General features: G+C 45.2%; 2 protein-coding genes and 3 non-coding genes across 7 annotated transcripts; all 5 read left to right on the top strand.

The window, feature by feature from the left end:
• The first annotated feature begins 439 nt into the window (after positions 1-439).
• LOC103189336 (lamina-associated polypeptide 2, isoforms beta/gamma) lies at positions 440-13,586 on the top strand. Of its 2 annotated transcripts, XM_007909684.2 has the most exons (7): positions 536-951; positions 5,671-5,791; positions 8,469-8,588; positions 9,185-9,279; positions 11,462-11,563; positions 11,689-11,768; positions 12,373-13,586. In XM_007909684.2, the coding sequence occupies exons 1-7, from the start codon at positions 712-714 to the stop codon at positions 12,674-12,676; spliced, it is 1,062 nt and encodes a 353-aa protein (XP_007907875.2). In that variant the 5' UTR covers positions 536-711; the 3' UTR covers positions 12,677-13,586. The 2 variants fall into 2 exon arrangements, with proteins under 2 accessions (XP_042191105.1, XP_007907875.2); XM_042335171.1 differs by lacking the exon at positions 8,469-8,588 and having other exon boundaries at positions 440-951.
• A 1,455-nt stretch (positions 13,587-15,041) lies between these two features.
• Positions 15,042-24,663, top strand: LOC103189337 (phosphate carrier protein, mitochondrial). 2 transcript variants are annotated; one of them, XM_042335170.1, is made up of 7 exons: positions 15,042-15,287; positions 16,804-16,928; positions 18,607-18,786; positions 20,203-20,384; positions 21,180-21,352; positions 22,045-22,155; positions 22,533-24,663. In XM_042335170.1, exons 1-7 carry the CDS (start codon positions 15,101-15,103, stop codon positions 22,691-22,693), a joined length of 1,119 nt encoding a protein of 372 aa, XP_042191104.1. In that variant the 5' UTR covers positions 15,042-15,100; the 3' UTR covers positions 22,694-24,663. The 2 variants fall into 2 exon arrangements, with proteins under 2 accessions (XP_042191104.1, XP_042191103.1); XM_042335169.1 differs by lacking the exon at positions 16,804-16,928 and adding an exon at positions 16,504-16,637.
• LOC121849254 lies at positions 19,227-19,474 on the top strand. The gene has a single exon (XR_006085192.1). It is a non-coding gene; the product is annotated as a small nucleolar RNA SNORA53 (small nucleolar RNA).
• On the top strand, positions 20,646-20,889 carry LOC121849255. Its single transcript, XR_006085193.1, has one exon. It is a non-coding gene; the product is annotated as a small nucleolar RNA SNORA53 (small nucleolar RNA).
• Positions 23,547-23,795, top strand: LOC121849253. Its single transcript, XR_006085191.1, has one exon. It is a non-coding gene; the product is annotated as a small nucleolar RNA SNORA53 (small nucleolar RNA).
• Positions 24,664-25,424: the final 761 nt, after the last annotated feature.

Genomic DNA, 25,424 nt, shown 5'->3' with positions numbered 1-25,424 from the left:
GGTGTGTGTGTGGGTGACTGTGTGGGTGTGTGTGGGTGTGTGTGTGGGTGACTGTGTGGGTGACTGTGTGGGTGTGTGTGGGTGTGTGTGTGGGTGACTGTGTGTGTGGGTGTGTGTCTGGGTGTGTGTGTGTGTGGGTGACTGTGTGGGTGTGTGTGTGTGACTGTGGGTGTGTGTGTGGGTGACTGTGTGGGTGACTGTGTGTGTGGGTGTGTGTGGGGGTGACTGTGTGGGTGTGTGTGTGGGTGTGTGTGTGTGGGTGACTGTGTGTGTGGGTGTGTGTGTGTGTGACTGTGTGGGTGTGTGTGTGGGTGACTGTGTGTGTGGGTGTGTGTGTGGGTGACTGTGTGTGTGGGTGACTGTGTGTGTGGGTGTGTGTGGTGACTGTGGGGTGTGTGGTGGGTGTGTGTGTGGGTGACTGTGTGGGTGTGTGTGTGGGTGCTGTTGGCAGGGGGTGACCAGGGAGGGGTGTATCTGCCTGGAGCCGCCGCCAGGGGGCGGTGCCGCTCCGCCCTGTTATGAACAGACCAATGGGAGCAGCGCAGAGCGCGGTGGCCAATGGGGTGCGGTGTTGCTGAGCGGTGGGTGTGTGGGAGGCGCGAGCAGCTCCGCTCCCCCTCACAGCGCGAGCCTCGGGCGGCGGTTGGTTTGAGCGGGAAGCCGTGAGGAGGAGGAGGAGGAGGAAGAGAGAGAAGAGGAAGGTGAGCGGAGATGCCCGACTACCTGGAGGACCCCTCGGTGCTGACCAAGGAGCGGCTGAAGAGCGAGCTGCTGGCCCACAGCGTGTCGCTGCCGCACGGCGAGCACAGGAAGGACGTGTATGTGCAGCTGTACCTGCAGCACCTCACGGCCCGCAACCAGGGCCGCAGCCTCGAGTTCTCCAGCGACGATGATGAGGAGGAGGAGGGCGCGGCGGCGGCGGCGCGGGCCAGGAGCGGCCCGGGGGCCAGGGTGAGCAGGAAAAGAAAGCGCCGCCACACTCGCAGCGGCTTTTTCCCGCTTAAATCCCATCCCCGCGACCGCCGGCGGCCTCTGCCATCCCGTAGTGTAGGGGTTAGAGCGCTCGCCTCGCAAACCGGAGGTGCTGGGGTCGAATCCCGGGCGGTTCGAATCCAGGCGACACCTTAGACACACACACACACCCATCACTCGGGACATTGTAAGATTATATACATATATAAAATATAAAATATATTTTAAAAAGGGAAAATACTGCAGATGCTGGAAATCTGAAACAATATGATTATTAAAAAATAAATTATTTTCCAAAAAGTCGTGATCCTATTTATTTTACTAATAATTTACTAATAATTATCACCATTTATCTGAGACTTGATTAGTCATTGTAACAGTGCCACGACTTTTTGGCCACTTTGTATATTATTACTATTATAAGATTAATATAATAAAAACGTTCCAATAATGATTATCCTAAATTAATTTAAAGTCCATTCACTTTATAGTATATTCTGTGAAGCGCTTTGAGACATCTCTTAGTAACATTCCCCCTCCCCCCCCCCCCCCAAACATTTTTATAAAAATCGGGCATTTTTATGATTCATTCAGTGATCAGATCTGTTAATGTCGCGGAAATGTTATGGTCAGATTAGACTGGTGTAGAACAGGTATAGCCTGCGTTTGTAAAGGCACCACTGGCACAGTTTGAGTTTACTGTGGGCAGCGTTTGGATTAATTTAAATGTAAACTCTGCTGTGAAAATCTGCATAAATCCAGTATTATACTCAGTAGTGATTAGAGAGCCAATTAAATAGAGATCAGTTAGTTAGCGTGAACTCATTTGTTCATGCAAAAAATGCAATTTTTGCATTCAAACTATATTTTGGGGAGTATTTGTTAAACCTAGTCCTGCAAAGCAATCTATAAGGCACTTGTACATTTATTTGTTCATTTGAGCCTCCACATGCCTCTGTTTACCTAACAGTAAGTTATTAGTCGATTGGCGGATCGTGTTTCCGGGGGTATTAAGCCAAAAATTAATAATAATAATTTGGTCACTCAATCCATGACTGTTTGTGGGACACTGCTGTGCGTAATTGGCTGATTTTTATTATTATTATGTCGGGTTTGACCCACAGAATATACAGTCAATTCACTTTACAGTGTATCCTGTGAAGTGCTTTGAGATATCTCAACGTGATAAGGCGCTATATCAAATGCAAAGATTATTAATATGTTCATGTCTAGGACCCAATCCAGTAAAAGGTTGAACCTTGAATTGAAACCAATTTATACAATTGAACATTTTTTAGTGTAGGTGGTGCTATAATATGATATGCGCTTGACAGTTTTGTAGTGCTAAATATAAAGTTCTGCAATAGGCGCCTGGGACTGATCCAAGCTTTCAAAATAGTTTTAAAACAGTGAAGTATTCCAGATATTTTAGGAAACTTAAGAACAAACTTTTTGAATTTTTTTAAAGCTATTTGATTCCTGTTGCTCTGTTTGCAGCTGGTCAGAGCACACAGGAATGTTACTTGTACCAGGAATAGTTAGTACTAATGCCAAACTGTTAACTGGTGGAATTTTCATTTTCACATGACTCCTGCACCATTTATGGAAGAAACTGTTTTTGAGAATTGGATGATGAGAGATTGCAGAATAGGGAACAGAAATTGTGACCTCGTGTTCCAGCATTTCCCCTACTTTCTTCTCCTAAGATATGTTTCATTTGGTTTGTGTGATTGATGATATTTAATTTATTTATTTTGCATTGAATCACTCTAAAACATTTTTTTTTAAACTTACCTTAAAATGCTGATAATGTTTTAAAGTCTTAGTTAGGCCTTTGGTGTTGCTGGGACGAGAAGTGCCGAAATCGTACAGGGAATTCACATAGAAGAGTTTAAGCTTCTATTTCATTGTATTTGCTTTAGAAAACCTTTTGCATGTAAGGAGTTTGTGCAGCTATATTCACGAGAACAGATCAGCTGCAGATAGCCGTTTAGCCCACTTACTATAATATTTAAATTTAATATAGCAGCTTTCACATCAGGTGAAATCTCAAAACCTTTTATTGTGAAGTGTAGTAACTGTGTTCTGGAGTTGACCATTTGATTTCATTCTTTCAGAATACCAACATCTTATAGCATTAAGATGTTTTAATAAATCAGTCCTAGTAGCTTCAACCAGCCCGTCTTCCTTCCTGCATCCCCCAAGGATGTATAAGGGGACAGTTGTTATGAAGGAGAGACAAAGGTACATTAAGGAAAAAAAGCTCTTTTGCCCTGAAAGTTGGCTTTAAAAACACAAACTCTAAAGAGATATACTTTTAATAATAACAATAATCTGACTTCTCTTACTCTCACTGCGAGAAAATGCTGGACTTCCTCGAGTCCAAAATCGCGGGAAACCGCTCTGCTGCCACTGCCCTCCCAACTTCCAACCCCTCCCTACCCCCACCCCAGACAATTACCCATCGCTCCTTCCACACCTTTGAACTGTCACCCCCTCCTCTGTCTTCAGCACGGTAACCACCATGAAGTCCACCACCTGCTCCCTCGACCCCATCTCCACCTTTCTCCTTAAATCCCAGCTCCAACTCCTTGCCCCACTACTCACCGACATCATTAACCTCTCCCTGTCATCGGGCACTGTTCCTTCCCCCCTCAAAACAGCCACTATCACCCCCACCTTGAAAAAACCTTCCCTCGACCCATCACAGCTGTCCAGCTACCGACCCATCTCAAATCTCCCCTTCCTATCCAAGGTCCTTGAGAGAACCGTTGCCTCCCAGCTTCGCTCTTTCCTCTCCTCTCACTCCCTCCATGAATCCCTCCAAAGGGAAGGCCTAATAATAATAATCCCTCCAAAACCAAAAAAAATAATAAATTGTTCATTTTCAATCTACGACTGTTTGTGGGACATTGCTGTGCGCAATTGGCTGCCGCGTTCGCCCACAAATATATACAGTCGATTCACTTTACAGTGTGTTCTGTGAAGCGCTTTGGGACATTCTCCCGACATGAAAAGCGCTATATCAAATGCAAGGATTAATATTTTTATTCCGTGCTGCCCACAGCTCTGGTCAAGATCGCAAACGACATCCTGACCATCTGTGACCAGGGCTCCCTCTGCCTCCTCGTCCTCCTCGACTTCTCCGCCTCCTTTGACACTGTGGACCACTCAATCCTCCTCCACCGCCTCTCTTCCCACCTCAACCTTCAAGGTTCTGTCCTTGACTGGTTCATGTCCTACCTTTCACACCGCCTCCACTTTGTCTCTGCAAATGGCTTCTCCTCCAGCCCCCACACCGTCTCGTGCAGTGTCCCTCAGGGCTCTGTCCTCGGTCCCCTCCTCTTCACCCTCTACGTGCTCCCCCTTGGTGACGTCATCCACAGACATGGGGTAGATTTCCACATGTATGCGGGTGACATCCAATTCTACCTCTCTGCCTCCACCCTGAACTCCAGGACTACTGGGGTCCTGACCGACTGTCTGTCCGACATCAAGTCCTGGACGAGGGACAACTTTCTCCAACTGAACGTCAAGCAAGACCGAGGCCCTCCTGATTGGCTCACGCCAGCACCTCCGCACCTCAGGCACTGGCAGCATCAGCCTCCACGGCTGCACACTCCACCTCACTGAGCCAGTCAGGAACCTGGGGGTCTGGTTTGACCCTGAACTGTCCTTTCTCCCCCACATCTGCACCATGACCGGCACTGCCTACCACCACCTCTGCAACATTGCCAGACTCCGTCACTGCCTCACCTCTCTGGCTGCCGAAACCCTCACCCACGCATTTGTCACCTCAAGGCTCGACTACGGGAACTCCCTCCTCATCGGCCTTCCCATCACAAGCTGCAGATCATCCCAAACTCTGCAGCTCGTGCACCAGGCTCCGTGACCCCATCACTCCCACCCTCGCCCGATTCCACTGGCTCCCCACCCCCAGAGGATCGAGTTCAAGATTCTCGTCCTCACCTTTAAGGCCATCCATGGCCTTGCCCCCTCCTATCTCTCTGACCTGCTGACTCCCTACCAACCTGCCCGCTTCCTCCATTCATTGGGCTCTGGTCTGCTCCATGTCTCCCGTCTGACCCGCCCGACCATCGGTGGCCGGGCTTTCAGCCTCTCTGCCCCCACATTCTGGAACTCCATCCCACGGTCCCTTCGCCTCGCTTCCTCCCTCGCCTCCTTCAAGGCCGGTCTCAAGACCCTTCTCTTCGCCCTCCCACCTCTCTGCCTTCCCTCCCCCTACACCACCCCTCCCCCATGCTCAGACCCTGACACCTGACTGTTCAGCGCTTTGGGACGTCCTCCCGACGTGAAAGACGCTCTATAAATGTAATTTGTTGTTGTAATCCTGGCATTTGATACACTGCCTTATCACATTGTTGAGATGTCTCAAAGCGCTTCACAGAATATACTGTAAAATGTAGTGATTGTATATTGTGGGCAAAATGCTAATCGTTAACATAATTAGCTATTTAATTGTTCCAAACTGAAAACATCATTGTAAAGATCTCCTCAGGCCAAGAATTGGCCTGGAAGAGCTGAAATGTATGTTTTTTTNCTACCTTTGGATAAACTTATATGACTGAGAGATCCAGTTCCATTTTATAATACTACTGCACATTACCGTAGAAAATAAATATGAAAACTTTCATTGGTGTAATTTCTCAACATTGTAATGCTACCTCTCTTATACAGAAAGCCACGAAGAAGACAGACAAAACCAAAGTGGATGATTATGTGGATGTGACCGAGCTGACTGACGAGGATCTGAAAGAAGAGCTTGTAAAGTTTGGATATTCTCCTGGTCCTATTGTTGGTGAGTACATCGTCAACCTGTCCCTCTCCTCTGGCTCTGTCCCCATTCTCTTAAAAACTGCCACCATCACGCCCACCCTGAAAAAACCCTCCCTTGATGCGTCGCAGCTATCAAGCTACCGGCCCATCTCCAACCTCCCCTTTCTCTCCAAGGTCCTGGAAAGAGTTGTCGCCTCCCAACTGCGCTCTTTCCTTTCCACCCATTCACTTTTCGAACCCCTTCAGTCAGGTTTCCGTGCTGCCCATAGCACAGAAACTGCCCTGGTCAAGGTCACCAATGATATCCTGACCATCTGTGACCAGGGCTCCCTCTGTCTCCTCGTCCTCCTCGACCTATCGGCAGCATTCGATACGGTCGACCACGCTATCCTACTCCACCGCTTGTCCTCCCACCTCAACCTTCAAGGCACTGTCCTTGAATGGTTTAGGTCGTACCTTTCTCACCGTCTTCACTTTGTCTCAACGAATGGCTTCTCCTCCACCCCCCGTACTGTCTCATGTGGTGTCCCTCAGGGCTCTGTCCTCGGTCCCCTCCTCTTCACCCTCTATATGCTCCCCCTCGGTGACATCATCCGCAGACATGGAGTTAACTTCCACATGTATGCGGATGACACCCAACTCTACCTTTCCTCCTCTACTCTCAACTCCACGACCACCGATGTCCTGACAGCTGCCTGTCCGACATCGAGTCCTGGACGAGAGACAACTTTCTTCAGCTCAACGTGCGAAAAACCGAGGCCCTCCTGATTGGCTCACGTCAGCGCCTCCGCACCTCAGGCGCTGACACCATCAGCATCCAAGGCTGCACTCTCCACCTCTCAAAGCCAGTCAGGAACCTCGGCGTTTTGTTCGACCCTGAGCTGTCCTTTCTCCCTCACATCCGCACCACAACTGGCACCGCCTTCCATCACCTCCGGAACATCGCCAGACTACGGCACTACCTCACCCCTCACGCTGCTGAAACCCTGGTCCACGCCTTTGTCACCTCAAGGCTGGACTATGGGAACTCTCTCCTCGCCGGCCTTCCCGCCCCTCCCTCCACAAGCTGCAGGTCATTCAGAACTCTGCAGCTCGTGTACTGTCCCGCACCAGGCTTCAGGACCACATCACTCCCACCCTCGCTCGCCTCCACTGGCTCCCCATCCCCCAGAGGATTGATTTCAAGATCCTCATCCTCACCTACAAGGCCATTCACGGCCTTGCTCCCTCCTACCTCTCCAACCTACTATCCCCCTACCTACCTGCCCGTACCCTCCGTTCCTCTGGCTCCGGTCTGCTCCACGTCCCCCGCCCCAACCGCCCTACCATCGGTGGTCGGGCCTTCAGCCTCTCAGCCCCGAGGCTCTGGAACTCCATCCCCCAGTGCCTTCGCCGCTTCCTCCCTTTCCTCCTTCAAGGCCGGTCTCAAAACCTTTCTCTTTGACCGAGCCTTCAGCTCCGCTCTCGACTCTCTTCCCCCCTCCTCGCTCCCTCCCTTCCCTCCCCTCACCCTGACCATTTCCCCCCTCCTCGCTCCCTCCCTTCCCTCCCCTCACCCTGACCATTTCCCCCCTGCTCGGGTCCTGACCCAACTGTGCAGCGCCTTGGGACGTCCTCCTGACGTGAAAGGCGCTTTATAAATGGAATCTTGTTGTTGTTGTTGAGTATAAGATACAAAATCCATGGTTGTGTATGTTGTAAAGAGGGGGGATTTTTAGATTGAAAGAAGCAATCTTGTCTTTTTATAACACCTTATCATGTCAAGCATAGTGGCGAGAGCAAGCGGGAGGACCCGAGTTCGATTCCCGGGATAGGGCAAAATGTTGAGCAAGTTTCTTCCTTACTCCACACACCTCTGTTTACTTATCAGTAAGTAGGAACCCGGTTGTTAATCAATTTGCGGATCACTTTTCGGGGGGTAATTTTAAAAAATGGGTCACTCAGTCCACAACTGTTTGTGAGACGCTGCTGTGCACAATTGGCTGCCACGTTTCCTGCACAAAATATACAGTTAATTCACTTTACAGTATATTCTGTGAAGCGCTTTGAGACATCTTGAAACATGAGAAGGCGCAATATCAAATGCAATGATTATTAAAGTAAGCACCTCAAAAAAATCTTCAAATTACTGATTATTTTTGGAGGCACCCAGTCATTTTGCCCAGCAAAGTAACTTCAAAGGGGGGGTATAAATGCCTAAACATATGACTACATTGCCTAATATACTGTATAATATTTAACTTAAATTGATCTCTGCCCCTGCTGAGATCAGCTAACTCAGCAAAAGATGGAGCAATTGAACTCTGCATCTTCCTGGTGTGCATTGCTCAGCTCTTCACCGGATAAACGTGCTGAGCCATCAAGTGAACAGGATCCTGTTTTTACCATTTAAAATAATAAACCTTGGGCCTTTCATGTTGGGAATATGTCTCACAGCACGTCATCTGTACAGCAACAACAACAGCTTGCCTTTATATAGCGCTCTTCATTTGAGTAGTGTCCCAGAGGGCTTGACAATGGCGAACGGAACAGTGAATTTGTTCATAGTAATGTCCCACAAACAGCCATGAAGTGAATGCCCAAATTTATTTTTAAGGTGAAACTATGTAAGTGCAGAGATCAGCACTACATACTCAGTGCTGTGCCAACATAAACAAGGTCACTCATTTATTCTACTTTCCCCTCTTGATGTTTTGCAGCCACCACAAGGAAGGTGTATGAGAAGAAGCTGCTGAAGCTGTTGAACCAGGACTCAGTTGCTGAGGAAATCCAGCCGAATGGCAGCACGGATTCTGATCAGTATAGCGACACGGAAGAAGGTGAATAAACCTAGGTTAGGTTTTCCTTTTTTTAAAAAAAAAAGCTTTTCAAATGCGGCAACAAAGGTGTTTTAGAACTGTATTGTATGCCTGTGCACCAATTTGAGCACAAGAATGCTTCAGGAAGTAGAGTCCTAATCAGACAAGAGCAATAACACAAGTGGAAGCAACGCATCCATTGTGTTAATTCCATGTCTTTGGGATGTCTCAAAGCGCTTCACAGGATATACTGTGAAGTGAATCGACTGTATATTTTGTGGGCGAAACACTGCAACCAATTGCACAGAGCAGTGTCCCATAAACAGTCATGGATTGAGTGACCACATTATTATTATTTTTTTGAAGGGCTTATTATGCCCGGAAAGCGATCTGCCAATTGATTAACAAGTAGGTTCCTACTTACTGCTGGTAAACAGAGGTGTGCGGAGTAAGGAAACTTGCCCAACGTTTTGCCCTGCCTAGGAATCAATCCAGGTCCTCTCTCTTGCGAGGCAAGTGCTCTAACCACTACGCTGCAGGCTCCAAAGGTGTAATTACAATAAAGTTGGCGAGTAATGTGGTACACTCATAGCTTTTTACCCCCCCCACTCTTTTAGACATCCAGACTGTGCAGAAGGAAGTATTTGTAAGTGAGATTATAAGCAACACAAAGACCCATGTCACCAGGCAAAGAAAAACAGAGTACAATCAGGTAAGCCATTGAAATCATTTATTCCACAATCAGAATGCCAGATTTTAGTTCGGATGAAGAAACCCCTTCAGCCCATCTGATCTCATCCTTCCAGAGTGCACGACCCACAAACACATCAAGTTTTTTTTTAAAATGAGTCCGAGTGTCCCGGCCTCAACCACTCTACCTGATAACCACTTCCTGACATTCAGTTACTTTTCTACCTCTGCCCTCACCCTCCTGATCCCAACCCCCAGCTCAGGTCCAAGTCCTTGACTATTCAGCGTCTTGGGGCGTCCTCCCGACGTGAAAGGCGCTGTGTAAATTTAATGTGTTATTAGGTTCCAACAGCCTTTGGAAATACAGTGAACACCTGGTAACTTGACCGTGGTTTAACGTGTGCTTAAGTCATTTGCTGTCAATATTCCAGCTGTTTCCCATGTAAAATGTGATAACTGACTCCACTTTACTTGTCACTCCACTTAACGGGTAACTAATCTCATTCTAGGAAGTACTCACAATGTAAGATTAATTGGATAACTGGCCCTATAAGATAGAGTCTTGGATCGCAGAGACCTCCTGCTGTATCCTGTGAACTTTATCAACTTGTCATAGAAATAAGACTATTCTGTTGCTTCGCTAGAACACTTTAAGGGCTGGAGACACTTCTCTATGGAGAGCTTCCTAAATTCATGATTAATATTTATGCGGCAGCTTTATTTCAGTTTAGATGATGGGTGATGTGGAATCAGACAGTTGAACAATTGAACATCAGAGGGTGGAACAACAACTTGCATTTACACAGCATCCCTCACACAAGGCAGCGTCCCAGAGCGCTTGACAGTGGCGGAGCACGACACTGAGTCGGTGGGAAGGGGGAGGTGAACGTAGGCACTGTCAAAGAGGAAGGTCTTGAGGCGCAACCTGAGATGTGGAAGGAGGGGTCAAGGCGGGATAGAAGGAGAGTGTTTCAGAGGACAGAGCTCTGTTGGATGAGGGCCTCAGACTTCCTGTTTCTCAGCCCTCTGTGCTAGTGTAAACCTGGTCTGCCCACAGCCCTCTCACATTGGGAGCTATTGGCGCCACCTAGTACTGCAGTGTTTTGTGGATAGTATTCAGTACAATACTGAATACTATCCACAAAACACTGCAGTAAGGTGTTCTGACACATGGCATTCAACTTTGGATTGCTTATGTGAAGGGAAATGTTTGAAAACCAGATTTCCAAACTCTGCTGCTTTTTTTAAGATTAGGGTTAGGGTACAAATGTCCAACTACTTAATCCCACCTCCTAAACAGTGCATGTTAGTCCTGGAGTCTTGTGCAATTAAATGGGTTTTAAACCCAGAGAGGGTTTGAGGCAGAACAATTTAGAAACAGAGCTCCAGAGAGCAAGAGGCAAAGTGTCTGACAGCACAGCAATTGACGTTGACAGTGAGGGTGGGGGAAGATGAAGCAAGCCAGCACAGGGAATGATTGAGTGGGAAGTGGTTTTACCAGTGATTAGTACAGTAAATATGTAAACCAATTATTTATTTTGTGTCAGGACAAGTAAACGCCCTTGTACGTTTCACATAACTGAAACTCCTTGCACCATACACCAGGACTTTTTCCTGGGAAAAGTCCAGGAAATCAGATTTAGAATTAATTTGATGAGGCTAACGATCATTTGTGGAGTCCTGAAACGTACTAGTTAGAGCACTCGCCTCGCAAACGAGAGGACCTGGGTTTGATTCCCGGAGAGGGCGAAATCTTAGCCAAGTTTCCTTACTCCAGACGCCTGTTTACCTAGCAGTAAGTAGGAACCTGGTTGTTAGTCAATTAGCGGATCGCTTTTCCGCGGTAATAATCCCTTATATAAAAAAAATCCACGACCGTTTGCGGGACACTGCTGTGTGCAATTGGCTGCTGTGTTTCGTCCACAAATTACACAGTTAAATCACTTTACAATAAATTCTGTGAAGTGCTTTGAGATGTCTCAACGGCTTGATAAGGCGCTGTATCAAATGCAAGGATTATTATTAGGAATATTATATCATTGTTATGTGTATAAAATCCACATAACTTTACATGAGTCATATATGATATTTGATATGACTTATGCATGTTTGATATAACTCATACTTTGCATAAGTCTTATTAAACGTATGGTCCCAACTGATATGACTTGTGTGAGGTTTTTACTTGTACACATTTTACACAGGATAAACCCACCCCAGAGAAGATTGTGAACTACTCTACTAGACCTGACAAGCGATCCATGCAATGGAAAACAGCTGATCACGTGATCTCGACCAGAGACCAGGGAAGTTATTGCTTCCTGTATTTCACTGGATTGTCGCAATGTTTTGGTTTGTTTTACTGTTTTTATTTTAAAGTTTCTCCATGCAACCACAGTAAAAGGTTTATAATAATTTTGTTTTTTTTTAGGTGGTAGAAAAAGCCGCGGTGAAGGAGAATTTGCTTCAAGATTTGTGTCCCACTGAAGCACCGACTCCTACAGGAATCAGGTAGGACGGACAAAATTGTCAGACGCGATTTCTGTGACATTTTCATCAGTTTTTTATAATAGTAACCCCTGTATTTGATTTGATATAGCGCATTACCATGTTTTTGATACGTCTCAAAACGTTTAACAGAAATTCACTGTGAAAGTGAATTGACTGCCCCCCCCCCCATTAGTCTGGCTAGCTGGGGACGAGTATAGTTTGGTGGCAAGGCCAATGTAACGAGAGCTGTAGAGTGTGGTTTCACATTTCTACTCCTTTTAGATTTGCTCTGGAACATGAGCCTTACCCTGCACAAGTATAGCCAGTTTACGTGGCTGACATCTGGACTAAAAAGTTACCGTGCAAAATTTAGCTGCACTCATTCATTTCCTAGGCCCACCCCACCGGATAGATGTAACTTTACCCTCAAAATACACAGACACTACACTTTATAGTATATTCTGTGAAGCGCTTTGAGACGTCTCGAAGATGCGATAAGGCGCGATATCAAAGGCAATTATTATTATTATAGCTAAGAATTGACTGTTTATAATTGTCTATTGTATCTTAAATTTCATTAAAAAATTTTGATTAACTAACACTTCGATCACCTCACTCTCCACAGTGCCACTTGCCGTAAACCAATCCGAGGGGCTGCCGGGAGACCGATAGAATTCACTTACAAGGATACACCTCTGAGGAGTGCAAGAGTTCAAGCAAATTATTTTCCAAAAGTCCAGCCAAAAGTAACTCAAGCTAAACCAGAGAAGAGTAAAAGCAAGCGCTCTGTGCCCATCTGGATCCAGATTGTGCTCCTTATCCTTGTGGCTTTCTTCTTGTTTATGGTTTATCAAGCTATGGAAACCAACAAGGGCAATCCCTTTGCTCTTAATTCAGGCTCCCCTGGATTGCCCACTGGGAGTGAGTGAGTGAGTCAGGCAGCACGTTGAGTACCAGTGTGGCAAGCTTAACCATTGTTTAGTGCATTCTGAAATACTGAGCAGGACGAGCAACTCTGCTTTGTCATCAATAGACTTGGAGTGAAAAATCGTGTCAAACAAAATCTTATGATAAAACAAAGTGGACATCTGAGATGAATCTGACTTCTGATTTAAGAACCGACTTTATTAAGTCTGCGTGCCATACAAAGTAACTCGTTTAAAAGTTGCTGCCTCCTTTTTTGTAAACTATTTTTCTAAAGTTAGATTTTCTTGACCAAGCAATTGATCGGTGGTACAGTTTGTGTAATGAATGCAGTAAAGGTACAATGTGAAGCTCTGTGTGCTTGCAACGGTTTTAAATATTATTTCCTTTGGGATTAACGTGTATGTGAAATTACCATTTTTTTTTGAAACTTTTTATATGTTTTTGAGGAAGGTTAGGCTATTGTTTACATAAGGGTGGGGTAAAGGAAAGGTGTTCTACAAGTAACACTGATTTGGGTAATAAGATTGCTTTAACCTGTATTGGACCTGTCGGGTAAAGATTAGATTAAAAATTTCTCATTTACTGGTTACAGTATCCACGACAAATTATGTTTGAGAGAACATTTGTTCCTGAGGAATTGCTATTAGCTGGAGCTAAAAATTACATCTTGAGCCTTGACACATACAATAATCATTTCTGCTGGTATCAAATATTCTCCACTTCTCATTGCTAACCGTTACTGTGATGTTTTTATAGCTCACTGTGTTAGATCACATAGCCATATACAAATGTCTATAGTAATCGTCTAGACTTGTGTATTTTAATTGATTAGAAAATCATGTCTCTTTAGGAAACTTATTTATTAGCAATACTAAGTGTCCATATTTGAAATAAAATTTCCAGTAATGACTACATGTGGAGTTTGTACATATGCTGTTCACCACTTTATTTACATTATTTACATGCCCATAGTAACCCGCTAGGCTGCTTAGGCCAAGTATAGATCTTGGTTTTCAACTAAATGGAATCATATAGCTCAGTGGTTAGAGCACCCGTTCTGCGAGTGAGAGAACCAGGGTTTGATTCCTAATCAGGGCGAAACATTGGGCAAGTTTCCTTACTCCACAAGCCTCTGTTTATCTAGCAGTAAGTAGGAATCTTGTTGTTAGTCGATTGGTGAATCACTTTATGGGGGGAATAATCCCTTCAATAAATAAATAATAAAAAAATTGGCTGCCATGTTTCACCCACAAAATATACAATCGATTCATTATATTTACAGTATATTCTGTGAAGTGTTTTGAGACGTCCTGATGAAGTGAACTATAACAACAACAAGATTGCATTTATAGAGCGCCTTTCATGTCGGGAGGACATCCCAAGGCGCTGGACAGTTGGGTCTGGACCCGAGCAGTGGGGAAATGGAGGGGGTAGAGAGTCAAGAGGGGAGGTGAAGGCACGGTTGAAGAATGCAAGGATTATTATTACCTAAAATTGAAGTGTCTGGGCCAAGATTCTGGAATTCTGTACTGCAAGACACTGTTTTTACACACAAGGCTAGCAGGCGGGTGGAGAGATTTATTTTATAATCTAGCTTGCACTAAACTTAGTATGTCTAACCAGTTAATAAATCGTACAAAAGTATGTGGTAGATTTATCAATCTCTGGAGCATTTATATTGCCGAATTGCGTATATAATAATATAATAATCCTTGCTTATTTCTGTAAAAGCTACTTGCGACATTTGCATCACCAGGAGCTTTCCTAATCACACCCGCACTCCGCCAGGGACGAGAGACCCGCCGAGCTTCCGTTGCCAAACACGTCACCTTGGGAGACCCCCCCGCCCCCCACAAAACAAATAATAATCCCTCCAAAACCAGAAATAAATTGGTCATTTTCAATCCCCGACTGTTTGCGGGACATTACTGTGCGCAATTGGCTGCCGCGTTCGCCCACAAATATACAGTCAATTCACTTTACAGTGTGTTCTGTGAAGCGCTTTGGGACGTCCTCCCGACGTGAAAAGCGCTATATCAAATGCAAGGATTATTATTATTATGGATTATTTTTAATTATTATGAATGATTATGGATTATTTAGGATCGTGGCCCCCGAAACGTGGACTCACTTTCCTCTCTCCATAGATGCTGCCTGACCTGCTGAGTGCCATGTGACCTCGGAGCCAGTGCAGCTCCAATGGACAATGCAGGGGTTCTGCGCGCGCAACATCCTCCCCCCTCCCCCATACATGGCCACAAGACCCCGCCTCTTCGAGTGACGTAATAGAAGTGGGCCAATCAGCGGGCGCCTGTGTGGTGACGTGTCACGAAGGACGAATTAATTAGCGGAGCCGTTGCTCGGCCGCCATTTTCCCCCCCGGCCCCGCGCGCTGCTCTCCCTCTCCTCCCTCTCACCTTCTCGCCATGTTCTCCTCTGTGCTGCATCTGGCCCGCGCCAACCCCTTCCACGCCCCCCGCTTCCAGCTGGTGCCAGACACCGGGGCTGCGGGGAGCGAGGCGGCAGCGCCAGGCCCCGGCCTGGGCTCGGCAGCGCGGATAGAGAGCCCCGTGTCCGCGCCCCGCAGGCGCCTCGCGGCCGCCGCCGCCTCAGGTAAGAGACGGGGGGTCTGTGGTGGGGGGGTCTGTGGTGGGGGGGGGGGGGAGGCCGAGTCCAACGGGACAGCCCCCAAATGGGCTGTAGCCTCAGCTCCGGTTTACACGAGGAGGGGAAGGGAATGGCCTTTGTATAGGAACCGAGGGGCAGGCGGAGGCCATTCAGCCCCTCGAGCCCGCGCCGCCATTCTATGGCTGATCTGTACCTCAGCTCCAGTTACCCGGTTTCCCCCGATCCCCGGGACCGGACAAACACCCCCCCCTCAGTCTGGCCAGTGTGACCGGGCCCGGGCCGGGGTCTGTGGGCCGAGTGCCGCCCGGGATGGCGGAAGGTGATCTCGATGGACCTCGGTCTGTCACCGGCAAGTTCTCATCCCGCCCCGCCCGGCCTTTGCGGGGAGGGGGAGAGCTCCGGACTCGGTGCGGAACGCTGCGCTCCTGTATACACTCCTCAGTGGCCTCGCGCTGATGTTCAGACGGTGCCCCACCGCAGGGAATCCTCATAAAAACCTGTCCACCGCAGTCTGGAGGTCTGGAGGGGTTTCCCCCCCACATCCCGGCGGCGGTCAGGAGTGTGTGCAGTAACGGGCAGTGAGTGGGGGCCGGTTTCCCACCCGCTGGGCTGACCTGCCCTCGGTGTTGAAGGACGGGGAGGACCGCCCTTGTCTCTGTGACCTTCCCTCCCATCCCCCGCCCGACATGGCGTCGAACGGAAGCTGTGTCTGGCGCACAGGTTCCAGCCATCCTCCCTGTGCTGCCGCTTTCAAACCACTATCCCAATTAGTCCGACTCCTCCGTCCGCAAAAATAAGTTTAGAAGAATAATAATTTGGTCACTCAAAACCCACGGCGGTGTGTGGGACGCTGCTGTGCGCATTGGCTGCCGCGTTCGCCCACAAATATACTTTGCAGTCTATTCTGTGAAGCGCTTTGGGACGTCTGGAAGACGTGAAAATCGCTGTATCAAATGTCAGGATTATTATTATTATTATGAGCAATCCAATTCTCTTGAAAGTTATTATTGAATCTGCTTCCACCTCCTTTCAGGCAGTGCCTTCCAGATCATAACAACTCGCTGCATTAAAGAATATATATTCCTCGTCTCCCCTCTGGTTCTTTTGGTTCCTGGTTTCAGGTTTTGCTCTGCGGCCGGTGCTTTTAATATTTCCTGTTGTAGCCTGGTATCTCACGAGTCTGTGACTTTCCCACACACAGAGGACCAGGAAGAGTACAGCTGCGAGTACGGCTCCACCAAGTTCTTTGCCCTCTGTGGCCTGGGAGGGATCCTTAGCTGTGGTACAACACACACAGCGGTGGTGCCATTAGATCTGGTTAAATGCAGACTTCAGGTTTGTTCTGTGGGCTCTGCTCCGAGTTAGTGTGGAGAGAGCATGGTGACCTGCACTCAGCAAGCATGGTGAAACAACAATTTAATTTTTCAGGTGGAAATGATCTGGGACATGTCCATGCTGCATGTCTGTACTAACCGCATGGTGTGACTTTATTGTGCTGCAGATGAAATCAGCTGTGAATATGGCTCACTCAAGTATTATGCTTTGTGTGGGTTTGGCGGGATCCTAAGTTGTGGCATTACACACACTGCTGTTGTGCCCCTGGATTTGGTGAAATGTCGCCTGCAGGTTTGTGTCTATTAAACTTCATTTAACATGAGCTGTATATCTAGGATTAGTCATTAAAATAACTGGCGTGTGTGTGTTTTTTTTTTGCATAATCACTGTTGAGTTAGCTTTACAGACACAGCACCAGAATTCCTGTTTTTCATTATCATGGCATTCAAATGATAATGCTGGGCATAGATTGCCTTTTTGCTGAACATGAGCAGGTGGTATATTACAATTTTATAGGTTACAATCCTAATGATTGCGTAATAATTTTCATTTATATAGCCCCCCCCCCCCCCCCCACAAGCAGCGTAGCGCTTGACAGTGGCGGAGAATGACGCCGGGCAGGAGATGACTGTGGGCAAAGTTGAAAAGAAAGGCCTTCAGACGCAATCTAAAGATGTGCGCAATTGACTGCCGCGTTCGCCCACAAATATACAGTCAATTCACTTTACAGTATATTCTGTGAAGCGCTTTGGGACGTCCTCCCGACGTGAAAAGCGCTATATCAAATGCAAGGATTATTATTATTATTATGGGGAAGAAAGGAGGCAAAATGGACAGATAGAGGAAGAGTGTTCCCGAGTTTTGAATCAGCGCTTGGGTGGCATTCAGCTAATGCAGCACAGGCTTGTCAATCTAACCTTGTTTACAAAGAAGCTGCATATTACCTGGGCTTCATTCCAGGGTGGAACAGGTCAGGGCGAAGTCTTAGGCAAGTTTTTCTTACTCGTCACACACGCCTCTGTTTATCAGCAGTAAGTAGGACCCCGGATGTTAGTCGATTGGTGGATTGCTTTTCCGGTGGTAACAATCCCTTCACAAAAAATATAATTAGGTCACTCAATCCACGATTGTTTGGGAGACAATACTTTGTGCAATTGGCTCCTGCATTTCACCCACAAAATACATAGTCCCAACACTTTAAGGTAAATCCTATGAAATTCTTTGGGATGTCTCAAAGACGTGATAAGGCACTGTATCAAATGCAAGGATTATTATTTTTTGTAATGTCACTAGGATAATGTGAGGCGCATGACTTCACTTTCCTTTTCCACCAGCCCCCCACACCGTCACATGTGGCGTTCCTCGGCCCTCTGTCCTTGGTCTTCTCTTTAATATTTACATGCTCCCACTGGGCGTTGTCATCTGCAGGCGTGTATCTTCCACATGTATACAGATGACACCCACTCTTATCGCTCTGCCTCCACGCTCGACTCCAGGCCCACTGCCGTCTTGACAAAATGTCAGGCATCAACTCTTGTGCGAGAGCTAATTTTCTCCAGTTGAATGTCAATCCAACAGAGGCTCTCCTTGTCTCCCGTCAGCGCCTTCTCACCTCAGGCAAAGACAGCATCACTATTCATGAACACACTACACCTCACTGAGCCAGTACAGAACCTCAGTGTCTTGTTTTGACTCTCAGCTGTCCTTTAAATCCTGCATCTGTACTTTGTCCTGTTCAGCCTTTTCCCCCCAACATTTGTGACATTCTCGTGATGTGAACATTAATATGAAATATTTACACATAAAATGAAATTGTTGAATATGGAGGCTGAAGAAATGTATTCATTTACATGACAGTATTTTCAATTATGAAGTCCAGTATTAAAGCTCAGCTCCTTATCCTGTAAGAAAGTAATTTGGTGACAATGTTTTCCATCTCTTAATGTAATGGTTTTTCCGTTGTAACCAGGTGGACCCTAACAAGTACAAGAACATCTTCAAGGGGTTTTCAATCACAGTAAAAGAGGATGGTGTCCGCGGTTTGGCCAAGGGATGGGCTCCGACCTTCATCGGCTATTCAATGCAGGGCCTGTGCAAGTTTGGTTTCTATGAAGTCTTCAAGAACGTCTATGGTGACCTGCTTGGTGAGGTATGTTTTCAAATTAAACTCCGCTCCAGGTAACCCTGCAGCCAAAGGGTGGTCCTAGCTGTACAAGCGGCAGGAAAGCTGGCCGGACAGCGCTCTCAATGGCAAGCTGTGTGGTTTCAGCTGGTAGACTTCAGCAGTTACCCCAACGCACACTCTGGGGTTCTTGACAACCTGTGTCGAATACTCTCTGAAATTAGGTAAGCAGGAGAGAGAGAGAGTGTGCATTCCATTCCAACAATCTGTCTGGGACTTCTATGTGTAGGTGCAATGTGGGGAAATCTCAGCTTGGTTTGGATACTCTTAAGCACTCTGATGGGTTTCGGCATATGTCAGGCACCCGGCTGACCAAATTTTTTTTATCGTGTATTCCTAGTATAGGCCAAGAGTCCTGATAGACTTGCAGTGTCAAATACTAATACCTGTGGAAATTTAAGTTTTTATACACGCTCCTTAGATCCACCTTTGGGACTTGTCTGTTGACTTCTGCTGGTAGATCTCAGAGCACTTCGGTGATGGGGTCGCCAGTACTGGTGACAGATTATGTTCAGCAACTTTTCTGGTTGTACAATCAGAGGTGCTTGAGTCATTGGCGTGTGAGAGTAATATACCTGCCTATTAGCCTGTAATGTTGTGATGTGAACGGCCTGTGCTGTTTCTACCATCAGAACTCGGCTGGTTTGCGGACATTACCTTTGGGGAGCTTTTGTAAGTTTCAGGTGGAGTCCTGTTTTTTGGATTCAGACACAGACTTGTGCCCCGTTGCTCTGGTGTTGCTTGTTGTTGCAGTCCTCATGTTGCACTTTGAGAGAGACATTGTGATCTATGGGGTCAAATTGTAGAAATGTTAGTGAGTGAATGCTTTGTATGGTAATGCAAAGGCAACGTGTATTGGGAAAACTAATGTGACTGATCTATAAGGCAGTTGTGAAAGTGATACAATGGCAATTTGCATTTATACAGCGCTCTTCAAGCGGGGTAGCTTCCCGGAGTGCTTTACAGTGGCAGAGGCTGACCCAGAGCCAGGGGGAGACGGAGGGTGAGGTGACTGTAAACACGATCAAACAGGAAGTTCTTTAGGCGGGATTTGGTGGGGAGGGAGAGGGCAGGGTGGAAGGATTGAGGTAGATAGAGTTCCAGTGGCATTGATGTAAAGTTTTGAGGCAGAAGAATGAATATTGGCAGGCGTTTAAGATCACTCTTAAGGCAATGTTGCTGTTTTTAATTAATTAGCTGTGTTGGCCACAAATAAGTTTGCCAGGCTGTTGCCTGAGTGGTGATTGCTGATGAATTTTGACATAGTTTTAACAGGAGGAATGTGGGAAAACTGCAGTAATAGAGGTTGGAGGTGTCATCCTTCAGATGAAACTTTAATAAACCCAGGACTCTGTCTGAAAACAAATCCATTCTTTATTTTAGGAGAATAGCTACCTCTGGCGTACATCTCTATATCTCGCTGCATCTGCCAGTGCTGAATTCTTTGCTGATATTGCCCTTTCTCCAATGGAGGCTTGCAAGGTGCGTATCCAGACCCAGCCTGGGTACGCCAATACTCTGAGAGAAGCTTTCCCCAAGATGCATTCCGAGGAGGGAGTATGGGCGTAAGTATGGAACACGTTAGGATGTAGAAACATTCAGTTGATATGAATTTTATTCTCCTTGCTTTCAGCCAAACGTTTTTACTCATTTATTAATAGTAATCTTGCATTCGATGCAGCATCTTATCACATCTTCGAGACGTCTCAAAGCGCTTAACAGGATACACTGAATTGAACTGAATTGACTGTTTTGTGAGCAAAAATATTTATTGATATTGAAACGTTTGCAATGGTAAATGCTAATCCCCTTGGAAATTAGTGTTTAATGCGTGCTCCTTCCATCCCCCTTTGGGATGCATTTGTTTTGCTAGAAGATCTTAACAACCCTTGTGATGGTTCTTCAGTACAACTGACCATTTGTGTTCAGCAACTTGATGGTTGTACAGTCAAAGGTATTGAGTCATTCACGTGTGAGAATAACTTGTCTACTTATTAGCCTTTAATGTTCTGGTGTGAACACGTTTATTGTTACCTTTTTATTGTCAGGATTTGACTGTTTTTATTCCAAAGATATAAGTTTAAAATCAAATCCTATTTTTGAGTGTAACATTTCAACTATATTCTGATGTTTAGGATTATTTTACTAACCTGAAATGAAGGTGCACTCTATAATCAACTGGAATAATCTTATCATTTGATCAATTTTCTAGTGTGCGATTACAATGAGCGAGGTGTGACACTAACTGAAGGTCACACAGGTAACTTATTTCACTGATATTGTGGTAAATGGTCGTGGGGTACTGAATTTAATGCAACTGAATTCAAATATTTTTGGTGAAAATTACCTGTTTCAAACAGATTCTACAAGGGCGTTGCTCCTCTGTGGATGAGGCAGATCCCATACACAATGATGAAGTTTGCTTGCTTTGAACGTACGGTTGAAGCCTTATACAAGTATGTCATGCCGAAACCCCGAAACGAATGCTCCAAATCTGAACAGCTGGTTGTGACGTTCGTTGCTGGTTACATTGGTAAGAAAGAGCTTTTTTTATTCAAATAAATCTACAGTTGTTTGAGAAGTTTCACAATGGATTCCAATCAATGCACTCATCGTCATATAGCTTTATACACATCCATGTCTAACCCGGGCATACGGTACACAATGTGGTCCATAACAGCAAGTGCTCTAACCACTAGGCAACAGGACTGCACAAAAAGCTATTGAGTGGCCAAATAATAATCTGGTCACTCAATCCACGACTGTTTGTGGGACGCTGTGTGCGCAATTATCTGCCGTGTTTCACCCACAAAATATAGTCCATTCACTTCACAGTATATCCTGTGAAGCACTTTGGCACGTCTCAATGACGTGATAAGGCGCTGTATCAAGTGCCAGGATTATTATTATTGTATCCAAAATTGAAATCCACCCTCCATTAACCATCTTGCAGAATGCAATTTTCAGCATTAACATAAATGGTTATCATTTTGACTTAAAACTCCTAAATTAATTAGACTCATTGTTCAACTGTCTCAGGCTGCAGTTCTAAAGTGTATTCAGACTCTGGGTTCTGTAACAATGAGTTTTACATTTGTCTTTTTCATAGAGAAACTCCAGAATGAGTCACATTGCCAAGTTGACTTTGGTGCTTAACATGTGTATGACAAAGCACTCCCACATTGTCAGTTGCCAGGCTGCTTCTAATAGTTAGTTCTCTTTCAGCTGGTGTGTTCTGTGCTATTGTTTCTCATCCCGCTGACTCTGTGGTGTCTGTGCTGAACAAGGAGAAGGGCAGTTCAGCATTCCAAGTCCTGCAGAGGCTTGGATTCGTAGGTAATTGTTCCTCTACTTTCAAGTTTCTCTACTTCTCTGGTGAATGACTATGTTGTTAACCTGCCGTATCGACCCTCCGCTCAGCGGGCTCCGGCCTGCTCCATGTCCCCCAACCTCTGGAACGCCATCCCACAGTCCCTTCGCCTCGCTCCCTCCCTCGCCTCCTTCAAGGTACATCTCAAGACCCTCCTCTTTGACCCCACCTTCTGGCACCCTCCTACCCCCACTCTTCGTGCTTTCCACCCCTCCTGATCCCAACCCCAGCTCGGGGCCAAATTCCTGACTGTCCAGCGCCTTGGGCCGTCCTCCTGACATGAAAGACTCTGTGTAATGTCCTGTGTTGTTGTTGTCACTGACCTTTGTCTCTGGTTGTGTAGGAGTGTGGAAGGGCCTGGTTGCTCGTATTATCATGATCGGTACCCTGACTGCGCTGCAGTGGTTTATCTATGATTCAGTGAAGGTGTACTTCAGGCTTCCTCGCCCTCCTCCCCCCGAGATGCCGGAGTCTTTGAAGAAGAAACTTGGTCTGGATCAATAAACGCGTGGACTGGGCTCTAAGGCGTCCGTCCACACGACTTGCAGAATTTATATTTAATATTGAAAGTATCATGTCTATTGTTCCATGATGACAAATCCATAGAGGTCGGAGACGGAGTTGTTCTGGTTTTATTACCTCAAGTCTCTGAATAAAAACAAATCCCAAGCTCTTAAATGTGTAAATTATAGCATTATTTACAGCCTGTTTCACTAATTGGTTTGAAATAATTAATGCAAACCAAAACCTTGTTCCACTATGTTTTAAGAGTTTGCAATTGGGCAATTTTTAAGACCATTATGGTCAAGTAGATTTCAATTTGACTTGAACAAAGCAGTTTGACTCAGACAAATGAAGTGACATGTCACCAATACCATTGTCTTGCTCTGTATGTATAGTTGCCTTTCTTTTCTCTTGAACACATTGTGATCTTGTGTGTGTTAGATAATGAAAGTGGAAAATATTAAACATTTTAATGCAGTTTTGTCCTTTTACAACAGAATTTTCAGTGATGCTATTTTTGGGTTGACTAATACAAACTGATTTCTCAAATGCAAAGGGTACTGTTGCCATGTGTTTGTCTCTCTTTACCTCACAAGACTACAATATTGTATATTTGCAAGGGTATGAAGGTAGGAAATGTTTCTTGCAATTTAGACTCAGCAAAATATTTTCAGTAACAGTTTGCCGTGTTTAATGTGATTGCTGGTGGAGGGTGGCTTAGCAATTGTTTTTATTGTTTCACCCACAAAATATACAGTCCATTCAATTTACAGTATATCCCATGAAGCACTTTGAGACATCTCAAAGATGTGATAAGGCGCTATATCAAATGCAAGGATTATTATTAGTAGTAAACATGCTACCTTAGATCCACCTTTGGGATGTATTTGTGCTGTTTTGCTGGTAGATCTCAGTTCACTCTGGTCATGGGGTCTCCAGTACAACTCCCAGATTGCATTCAGCAACTTTAGCGGTTGTACAGTCAGAGGTGCTTGAGTCATTGGCGTGTGAGAGCAATATACCTGCCTATTAGCCTGTAATGTTGTGATGTGAACGGCCTGTGCTGTTTCTACCATCAGGACTCGGCTGGTTTGCAGACATGAATATTGGAACACATTTCTCCAATTAATTGTTGCAAAAACACAGTGGTATAAATCTTAGTTAACAGGAGATCTAAAGTGATCCTTTACTGGACAATAAATCCAACTGGTCTAATAGCTGTTTAGTCACATAATGGGTGTAACTAGGTTCTTGAGTTTCTACTGTACCTCTGTGTGTTGGTGTTGATAATCGTCTGACTTGATCTCTCGGGTTATGAAAGAAAAACTGCAAATACTGGATCTCAGCATCTAAAGTTAAAAACAAGTTAATATTTTAGGTTCTGAACATAAAGAGCCCTTCACTACTTTTGGGGGGAACGTCAAGATTTTGTTAAAACGATTTCATCCATCACAATCCAGCTGGTGGAATTTCAGTAGAGGTTCAAGGAGAGACGGTAATAAGAGTTACATTCCAGTAAGCCCATTTAGTTTAAAAATAAAATGCACAGTAACTGCTCTTTCAAGGTTTGTATTCGTTACCTTTTTGAAAATGAGTTAATGGAGTGTTATGTCAACTTATTACTCATTCACATTATATTAATCTGCTACCTCCTAGATTTCCCTATTTATTTACTTTAATTTGCCCAGGCTGCTGTGTTAAAGCACTTTTCTTTGTCTAAATGCTAATGTAGTTTAAAGTCGAAAATCCCCAAACCCTATTTATGTCGATGTTCTGTAATGTTTTCTTCCTGCTGCATACCATGTTTGAGGTGTTCGTCTGTGCGGAAGATTAGTTAGCTAAGATTCAATTGTATTTAGATCTAATATTAAACCTAAGCACTCTTGTTAATGCCTGCACATTGGCTTATTTCACTCATGTTTTTTGCTAAATTGTTAAGTTGGTTCAGTATTAAAATATATCTGCATATATTCAATGAACTTTGATGTAACTTATTAATGCAGTTTAATACATCTTGTCCCTTTGCATCTTCTCAGTAAATAGAAAGTGTGGCCAATATTAGATCTCCTTTTAGTTGACCATGAGTGTGTCCTTCAAACAATTTTTTTTTAACATTTTAAAATATTGGTGAGCAGGCAATGTCGCTTGCGAGTAGTAATTAAGTTATTTTATATCCAGAAGTCTTGGCTAAGATTAATTCCACATACAAACTGTTTTTGTTGAGACTTAAAAATAATTGAAAACTGATCAGTTTACTTTAGTAAATATAACAACAGCTTCCATTTCCACAGCGCCCCTCACACTGCAACTGAATCTTACATTTTAAACCACCCCTAAGACTAGTATGTCTCTGACACCTGGAATAGGTAGTGTTACCTAATGTGACAGGTGTATGAGCAAGATTTACTATGGAGCAAAGTTTATAATGATCCCAGGACAAGGTTCATCACATCTGACGTTTACATTAGGATTTCTCATCATGCCTGCATTAACTGGGCAGTAATGCCAATTACTTGGGAGCTATTGAGTACTTTATGGTTTTATACAAGAGCTTTTCACTGGAGGAAAGTGGCACCCATGTTAATGTGAGGTGGTGGGGAAAGATATCACCTGTGCCATTTGATTAGAATTGCTGAAGTAGTTTACTGTAATGCCAGGAATTAACAGGAATGTTAAAGGGAATGAAAGCAGTAAAAGTCTCCAGGTACAGTATAGATAACCTTGTGTTTAC

The sequence above is a fragment of the Callorhinchus milii genome, unplaced genomic scaffold, assembly GCF_018977255.1.
Source record: "Callorhinchus milii isolate IMCB2004 unplaced genomic scaffold, IMCB_Cmil_1.0 Scaffold5, whole genome shotgun sequence".
Lineage (NCBI taxonomy): Eukaryota > Metazoa > Chordata > Chondrichthyes > Chimaeriformes > Callorhinchidae > Callorhinchus > Callorhinchus milii.
The sequence above is the reverse complement of the archived record's forward strand: the minus strand, read 5'-3'. Positions and strand labels throughout refer to the sequence as shown.